This window comes from Oratosquilla oratoria, chromosome 16 (genome assembly GCF_046742065.1).
Source record: "Oratosquilla oratoria isolate Oo_2021 chromosome 16, ASM4674206v1, whole genome shotgun sequence".
In the NCBI taxonomy this organism is placed as follows: Eukaryota; Metazoa; Arthropoda; class Malacostraca; order Stomatopoda; family Squillidae; genus Oratosquilla; species Oratosquilla oratoria.
Genome location: NC_134792.1, coordinates 37,539,901 through 37,549,900, shown reverse-complemented (window position 1 = coordinate 37,549,900; position 10,000 = coordinate 37,539,901). Strand labels below are relative to the sequence as shown.

The following is a 10,000-nucleotide window of genomic DNA, read 5'->3' as shown; positions in this document are numbered from 1 at the left end:
ACATATAACTGATCAATAATTTCTAAACATGATTCTAAGGTCTTCAGATTTTCTATTAGGGGTGAAAGAGAAATAATTACCAAGAGATTCACTGTTAGGGTTCCTGCGTCACTACCATAGACTTTATACATAATATAATTTGATTACTAGCTACTAGCTGAGTTAGATATACAAACAGGGAAAGGAGGGGACTTTCTTAATTCGCAGCCGGAACATCACTGTGACTTCTAGTCAGGTCTGCCTAACACTCAGAACGTGCGCAAAGCATCCCTCCCTTCTGTACAAAATCAATTCTGATTCGTCGATAGAACCAGCGTCTATGGAGTTTGAACTTGATTGGCCAAGGTAGAATAAACGTATCTTACACCCAAGCTTGGGGACACTTTTCGAACTAAACGACCAGAACGTATTTCTTCATACCTCGTAAATAAAATAGTTCAGAGATTTGTACTGCATCAACAGAAAACCTAGTACCCATTTGGTTTGACATGATTGCAGAATCATACACAAAAGCATTAATACATCTTACAGAGTTAAACATGATTCAATAGAGTATTAAGATGTCGACCCAAAACATTTTTGCTTTCTCTAAGTATGACGTCGAAAACCTACGCTCCCTTCTCGCGCGAAGAATAACTGACGTCGTTTCACCCAAAATAAAAAGTATTTTCACACATTTACGTAACACTAAATATATCTAAATATATATATATATATATATATATATATATATATACATATATATATGTATATATATGGTATATGCCCACCCTCTAAATGGCAGAATATTGGTTAGAAAACTGGAGAATACTCACAAGAAGATCAACAACCTCACTAACGCTGTCGATTTTAACAATGCATGCATATATATATATATATACATATATATATATATATATTTGTACATATGTATATGTATATGCTTTCTCTATGTGTGACGTCAAAAACCTACGCTCCATTCTCGTGCGAAGAATAACTGACGTCTTTTCACCAAAAATGATAATAATTTTCATACATTACATATATATGATACTCATATGCGTAACACTATATATAAATATATATATATATATATATATATGTGTGTGTATATATATATATATGTATATATATATATATATATATATATATATATATATATGTGTGTGTATATATATATATATGTATATATATATATATATATATATACTTGTATATACATACATGTACTACGAAAAGTGAAAGCACTAGAGTCTTGGAGGAGGATTTCAATCTAAGCTTTGGTTAATGACTCATTAAATGTGAGTGGATGTGGTACAGATGAGAGAAGAAGTGAGGAACTGGTAGTTTGTATGTGAGAAGGAAGATATATGTGTTAAAGAAAGATAAATTTGAGTGTCCATATGTGGTGTGGAGGTGGTCGGGAGTGATGTGGAGGCGAGGGAGGGAAGCTATGGCTCTGCTGGCAAGTGATGAGATAAGAAAATTTGTCGTGGATTGGGAGTATCTTCGAGTATAACGTGGGCAAATGTGAAATTGAGATGGGAGATGTGAATTTTGTGAATGCATATGGTCCTAGTTGAGAGGAAAGTGGAGTACATTTATTTATTTATTTATCTATTTATTTATTTATTTATTCATTCATTTATTTATTTATTTATTTATTTATTTATTTATTTATTTATTTATTCTTTTTTTTTTTTTTTATTCATTAATTTATTAATTTATTCATTTTTTATTTATTTATTCTATTTATTAATTTTTTGTCTATCTATATAAGTGCATAGAAAGTTTTAGGAAAAATGTGAATATATTTGTGTTACGGGATCTTAATGCTAAAGTAGATCAATCAATAGAGTAGCAGGGAGGTCTGAGATGCCAGGTAAGTGTTGTACTATAGTGGAGAGCTGATGTTAGCGCCATTTTTAGTATGGTGGTTGGTGATAGTAAACACAGTGGACAAGAAAAGAGCCAAGCATATATATACATAGGAAAGATTAGTGTGGAGAAAAATGGATAATATGGTAGTAATATACGATGTAGTAGTACCCAAATAGATGATTGGAAGAATTTTACTGCTTTCATGTTTTCATGAGAAAGAATAGGGCTGGGCGTCACATGATTTTTTGGTAGAAGGAAAATTGAGAATGGAAGAAAAATAGAGAAGAGGGAAAAGGAAATCCACTTCCATACGCCCAAGTATCTTAAAGACGAATCCCTTATCACAACTTTCCTATAACCTTTACTAAAAGGCTGGTTTTCTTATCTCTTAGGGGAATCAGAGGGTATTCTATGGCTACTCCAAGAACGAATTCAGGATTAAGTTGAAAAAGGGGTTGAATTATAATTATTAAAGACAGTCTTAAAAAAAAAAATAGCTCGATATAGGCCTAAAGTCAACGCTCGACACAAAGTGTTTGTAAGGTTGTAGCATTACGCATACTTCAGGTAAAATGTGTTTTGAAATCATAGTAGATTAATAGCTACATATGATCAAAGATCATTGTGAATTGTGTGCTCATCCACACACGCATCATCTTTTGTCATGGTGTTTGAGGAGAATGTATATAAGGAAGTGAAGGTTCTTTTTAATGAGAATATAGAACTACATTATTGAAAAAAATAAATTACTTTGCATTATATATACATTTTTTCGTCTATTCGAAGGTGATTCCTGCAGCGCGTTGTTCCGCAGCGATGCGTAGAAGATCGGCCACATGAGCAGGTGCAGGAGGAGCCACGGGGAGGTGGGCACCCTGAGGCTGGAAACCGAACTCGTTGGCCACATAGCGGACCTCGATCACATTGCCATGTTCATCGGGATAGCTATCGAAGAGAAAAAGAGTGTTAGTGATAACTGGGGCTTTGCGTAGTTACCTGCTTGCATGTCTATAGAACACCTACGAAAGCGAGAGACACCCCATTTCCTCACCTGAAGACGCCCTCAGCATTACTCTGGCCAGCTCCGCCTGCTACTGCCTTCTGGATGAATCTGATTCCGTTGCCTGACTCGAAGTCGCTGGCTGAGGCGCCGTCGACGGGTTCCTGACGCGTCTCGGCTACAATGGGGATGTGGACGGGGAGCTTGTCAGCTACGACGAAGGCCACAAGGGCGGCGAAGATGATCTGCATTGAGAAGATAACAAAAAAAAAGTTGATGGAGATTTAAAAAAAACATAATGAGAGTGAGTTCTGATATATATGAATATTTACAGAGATAATGTGAATAATAAGGACAGATAACTTGTTCTCTATACGGTTTCCGAAGAATTCGCTAATTTAGAAATAATATACATATATATTTTCTCTAAATTAGCTCCGACAATCACCGGAGTGTATAAACGCGAATATAATTGAAAAAAAATGTTGTGGTATAGTTAGGAGATAAAATAAAACGAATTTGACCTCTATATTGGCAGCGAATTATGATAAATCTAATTCAGCGGTCTTAGGAGTTAATAAGATTTTCCTTATGGTTTTCACATTATATGGAAATATAGTTTCTAATTTTGGCAATAAATCATTCAAATAACATTAGGTTTATGAAATATTATATGGTAAAACTATTACTTATATCTTTGTAGATTACCAGAGTTGATAAAATTTTATCCACATGTTACTAATGAGGAAAATGAGGTTTAAAGGGAATAAAGTCTAATGCGCTTAGTCACATTATCAAAATCATGGTGAACAAAGACGCAAAATTCTTCGGACTTTTCTATAAGCACTGAATTAGAGTGTAAACGTGACATGAAATAGAACTAGAAACCAGAGGATATAGCGAACAACGGTCTCTAAATAGATAGAAATAGTCATGACACTCACAAACTTCATGGTGCTGAGGTAGAAGTCGTCGTGGGAATGATGAAGGTTGAACTAGCACGACATCTTATATAGATCGTAGGGGAACGGGTGAGAAGAGTAGGGAGAGCTGAGGAACGGTCAGGGTCACACATCAGTGTCACACGGTCCACTTAATGGTCTACATGTGTTGTATATGGGACATTCAACTATTACCTTCTTTTACATCTCATTGAATTATATGAGACCTGCCAGCCTTGTTATCATCCTACGACTCGGTGGCGTACTTGGTAGAGCACTGGATTACGAAGTATGTGGGTGCTCGCAGTACCTGGTTCGAATCCTGCCCAGGGCCGAAATTATTTCGGTATCGCTGCGCTTCGGATCGTTACTCTGACTCTCGTGGGCGGGGAGTTGGGTGTGTGTGTGCGTGAAAGGTCATAGCATTACCCATAGATCGGTCATATGAACTCTGAGCTCTCTTCCGAGAGGGAAATAACTGTCGATCACGAGTCCAACACGTGATCCAAAGACCAAGGTGAATACACACACACACATACACACACACACACAAGCATCCCCCCCACACACACAAATACACACACACACACACACACACACACACACACACACACACACACACACACACACACACACACACACACACACACACACACACACACACACACACACACACACACACACACACACACACACACACATACACACACACAAACATCTCCCCATATATGTATATATATATATATATATATATATATATATATATATGTGTGTGTGTGTGTATAAATATATATATATATACATACATATATATGTGTGTGTATGTGTGTGTTTGAGTGTGTGTGCATATATATATATATATATTTATATATTTATACATATAAATATGTGTATATATATATATATTAATATATATATATGTATGTATACATATATATATATATAAATATATGTGTGTGTGTGTGTGTGTATCTGTGTGTGTATGTGTGTGTGTGTGTGTGTGTGTGTGTGTGTACAAGAATATATGATTCACCTTGGTCTTTGGAACACATGTTGGACTCGTGACCGACAGCTATTTCCCTCCCAGGAGAGAGCTCAGAGCTCGTATGAACGATCTATGGGTAATGCCTTTACCGTACACTTACACTCACCCCTAACACCCCGCAGGAGCTCTGGGCAGGATTCGAAGCCAGACCGCAGTGTATACTATGTATATATATTATAGATATATTATATATACATATATATATACATATATATATATATATATATATATATATATATATGCAATAAAAACACTAGGTGCGTGTGTTCACAAATGTGTAAGTAACCATTTGGAAAAGTAAACTAACGAAGCAGAGCGCTTTCGTATAATTACATCTTCAGTCCTTTTTTATATCTGCACTGAAGATGTAATTATACGAAAGCGCTCTGCTTCGTTAGTTTACTTTTCCTAGTGGTTACTTACGCATATATATATATATATATATATATGTATATATGTATATATATATATATATATATATATATATATGTGTGTGTGTGTGTGTGTGTGTGTGTGTGTGTGTGTGTGTGTGTGTGTGTGTGTGTGTGTGTGTGTGTGTGTGTGTGTGTGAGTGTGTGTGTGTGTGTGTGTGTGTGTGTGTGTGTGTGTGTGTGTGTGTGTGTGTGTGTGTGTGTGTGTGTGTGTGTGTGTGTGTGTGTGTGTGTGTGTGTGGTGTGTGTGTGTGTGTGTGTGTGTGTGTGTGTGTTTGTGTGTGTGCGTGTGTGTTCGTGCGTGTATGTGTATCTGTATATATATATATATATATATATATATATATGTACATATATATGTATTCATATACATATATATATACGTATATATATATATATATATATATATACATATATGCGTGTGTGTGTGTGTGTGTGTGTGTGTGTGTGTGTGTGTGTGTGTGTGTGTGTGTGTGTGTGTGTGTGTTTGTGTGTGTATATATATATATATATATATATATATATATACTATAATGAAGTAGTATCCTCTGTCTGTGTATCTTATTGCTTATTTGTTTGTTTGTTTGTACACGAACTCCTCCTAGGGTTCTAGAGATAGACCCCAATATCATATATATTCTGATACCTTGTCACTCCAGGTACTTGGATAACTATATTTCATTGAAAAAAAAACAATATCAAAAATATTTTGGTTAGGGTTAATGGTTAAAGTTAGGAGGTTTATGTAGTATCCCCTGATGTCGCGTAGTATTTTTTTGACTTAAGAATTAATATGATTAAATAAACCATTGCATGTATCCATATATATTATTTACATTTGTGAAATTACTGTTGCCACAAACCATGATGGCTTTTGTAAGAAGAAAGCATGTTTATGGAAAATGATTGTATAATTTTACCAAATGTTGAAATATTGGTTAGTTTCATTTAATTTTTGTGCGGGCGGAGATAGTTCATTCAAAAACTCCTACGTTTTTGCAGATAAACCCTTATAACTATATATATTCTGAAGATAAATAAACGAGATACATTTCTTCATCCTTCAGCTGTAGACATTTATTGTTAATCCATACACACACACATATGCACATACATACGCACACAAAAGAATGCGTACACATGATATTTGTCTTTGTATGTGCATGTACTTTCAAACTAGGGTTCCCAACTTCGGGAGGGGGTGCACACCTTTGGAGGGGGCGTATTTAAAGCTATATCTAATAAATAAATGTATATATATTTTTTGGTTAGGGTTAAGGGTTAAAGTTAGGTGGTTTATGGTGAGGGAACACGCCAATACTGTAGTCCTCCCTTAAGTGATTGATTTTGTAAAATAAGAATCAATATAATTAAACAAACCATTGTATGTGTTCACAAATAATATTTATATTTGTGAAATTAATGTTGCCACAAACTATGATAGCTTTTGTAAGAAAAAATCATGCAAATGTGAAATGATTGTACAATTTTACCAAATGTTGAAATATTGCTTATTTTCATATAATTTTAGTGCGGCGGAAATTTATCATTTACAAACACTTCCTAGGTTTTTCCAAATAAACCCCTATAACCCTATATATTCTGAAGACAAATAAAATAGATACATTTCTTCACCTTTTAGATGTAGGCATTTATTGTTAATCCACACACACACTCACACACGCACGCAAAAGCTTGTGCACATGATATTTGTTCTTGTGTATGCATGTATTTTCAAACTAGGGTTTCCCAACCTTTGGGTAGGGGGGCGCACATCTGGGAGGGGAGTGTTTAAAGCTATATGTTATTTAAAAATATTTTGGTTAGGGTTAAGGATTAAAGTTAGGTATGGTATGGATAGGTCAGGGATTATTCACGAACTCGCAGCAACGCGCGGGTAATTGGCTAGTACATTATATATACACGTATACATGCTATATATATATATATATATATATATATATGTATGTATACATATATGTATATATATGTATATATATGTGTGTGTATATATATATGTATATATATATATATATATATATATATATATATATATATATATATATATGAGAGAGAGAATGTGGGTGGGGAAGGGCAAACGAAGATATGTTAGGAATAGAGTTTATTGCCCTAACGTTGCGACCAACTTGGTCTTCTTCAGAGGACTACAGCATTACAGACGGATCATAGTTCTTATATTCGAAGCGAGAGGGAACCCGCCAAGGTATGAGCGTCATGTTTTCCCTTTGCCTAACGATTTAATTATTAGGACACTTGCTGCTTTCGAGAGGCATTTAAATCCGTCTCTGTCGTTGTTGTTCTTGTTGGTGGCAATATGTGCAGCTTCCACAGTTTTTCTCATTTTCTTCTCAAATCCCTCGTTTAGAATTTCTGTGTTGTTCCAATCAGGTAGATGTCCACATTTGTCCAGATGACGAACCAGGGAGTTAGATGTTCTATGAGCCCTGAGATCGTTTTTGTGCTCACTCAAGCGTTTATTGATCCCTCGACCTGACTCACCGAAGTAAGATGACGGACAACCGTTGCATGGAATACGGTAAACGACACTGAGATTATTACGAATATTATTATGTTTCTTAAATATTTTTCCTATTTTATTGGAAGATATTTTTGCTACATTTATTCCACCTTTTAACAAATAATCATCAATAGCTATGGTGTTTATAGAATTAGGGACAGAAATAAAATGAGACTTATCCTTTCCCGGGGTCCGGACGTTTGAGCCATCGTAGATCTTCTTGGCTTTCCTCATTGTCCTGGTGATCAAACCTCCGGGGTATTTCAGCTTCCTAAAGGTATTCTTGATGTAAGTAAGTTCATCCTCTAGGAGTTCTTCACTGCAGATACGAAAAGCTCTGAGAAAGAAACCTATTAGAACACCCGTTTTAACACCTCTGCTGTTCTAATAGGTTTCTTTCTCAGAGCTTTTCATTTACAAACACTTCCTAGGTTTTTCCAAATAAACCCCTATAACCCTATATATTCTGAAGACAAATAAAGTAGATACATTTCTTCACCTTTTAGCTGTAGGCATTTATTGTTAATCCACACACACACTCACACACGCACGCAAAATATTGTGCACATGATATTTGTTCTTTTCATTTACAAACACTTCCTAGGTTTTTCCAAATATACCCCTATAACCCTATATATTCTGAAGACAAATAAAGTAGATATATTTCTTCACCTTTTAGCTGTAGGCATTTATTGTTAATCCACACACACTCACACACGCACGCAAAAGATTGTGCACATGATATTTGTTCTTGTGTATGCATGTATTTTCAAACTAGGGTTTCCCAACCTTTGGGTAGTGGGGCGCACATCTGGGAGGGGGAGTGTTTAAAGCTATATGTTATTTAAAAATATTTTGGTTAGGGTTAAGGGTTAAAGTTAGGTATGGTATGGATAGGTTAGGGATTATTCACGAACTCGCAGCAACGCGCCGGTAATTGGCTAGTACATTATATATATACGTATACATACATATATATATATACACACACATATATATATATATATATATATGTATATATATATATGTATATGTATATGTATATATATACATATATACATTCTAACAACCACAATCCTTTAATTCTAAACCATCAACATCGGGAGACCCAATGGGGCCACATACAGAAATTGAAATGTGGTACTGCCGAGGACTCGAACTCAGTGATCACATGACAAGTGCGGGAGGTGACATATTTTCAGACAAATTCCTTATTTCTTTTACATATGAATATTGGTGCTGAATGGGTTTATTTCTCTTTTAGTATTCCACTTTCATAATATTTTTTCAAGTACAGGAGATACACTGCCATATTTTTTGTCCTACTGTACCCCACCTTTCCTTAGTTGTTGCGAAAAAGTCTAGAAAACTGCCTACACTAATATACTCTATTGTCTCCCAATAGATGTTAATAGAATTCAGATTTTTATTTATGATGACACCACGATTGCTAAAACTACTTTCTTTTTTAGATAATGTCAGTGGTCTACAAATCACTCCCACATTTGCCTTTTGTCCAATTGAGATTATTGACCCCATAAGCACATATACACACACGCACCAGCTTGATGGCATGGTGATACCGACTTTGTCTGCTAAGTGGTCCTAGTTTGGTCCCCACCCAGGGCTGAGAAGCACCAAACATTGCAAGTCACACTCGCTCTGGTGGGTGATGAGTTAAAGTCTTTGTAATGTAGCACTACGCATACTTCAGGATATGTGTGTTTTGGAATCATAGTTGAAAGATTAATAACTGCATATGATCAAAGATCATTGTAAATTGTGTGCTCGTGCACACATACATAATCCCTTGTCATGGTGTTTGAGGAAAATGTATATGAGGAAGTGAGGGTTCTTTTTAATGAGAAGATTGAACTACATTATTGAAATAAATAAATTACTTCGCATTATATATACATTTTTTCGTCTATTCGAAGGTGATTCCTGCAGCGCGCTGTTCCGCAGCGATGCGTAGAAGATCGGCCACATGAGCAGGTGCAGGGGGAGCCACGGGGAGGTGGGCACCCTGAGGCTGGTAACCGAACTCGTTGGCCACGTAGCGGACCTCGATCACATTGCCATGTTCATCGGGGTAGCTGTCGAAGATACGAATGATGTTAGTGATAACTGGGACTTTGCGTAATAAGCTGCTTGCATGCCTACAGAACACCTACAAAAGAGAGA

General features: G+C 35.7%; 2 protein-coding genes across 2 annotated transcripts in view; both read right to left on the bottom strand.

Moving 5' to 3' along the window:
- Positions 1–2,636: 2,636 nt before the first annotated feature.
- LOC143033641 (cuticle protein AMP1B-like) lies at positions 2,637–9,461 on the bottom strand. Its single transcript, XM_076199132.1, has 3 exons — positions 9,378–9,461; positions 2,912–3,105; positions 2,637–2,805 (listed from the first exon to the last, which is right to left on the bottom strand). The coding sequence occupies exons 1-3, from the start codon at positions 9,459–9,461 to the stop codon at positions 2,637–2,639; spliced, it is 447 nt and encodes a 148-aa protein (XP_076055247.1).
- Positions 9,462–9,743: 282 nt separating this feature from the next.
- Positions 9,744–10,000, bottom strand: part of LOC143033640 (cuticle protein AMP1B-like) — a 1,403-nt gene continuing 1,146 nt past the window's right edge. The window contains exon 3 of the mRNA XM_076199131.1: positions 9,744–9,912. Coding sequence (XP_076055246.1) covers positions 9,744–9,912 — 169 coding nt within the window. The remainder of the gene's footprint in view (positions 9,913–10,000) is intronic.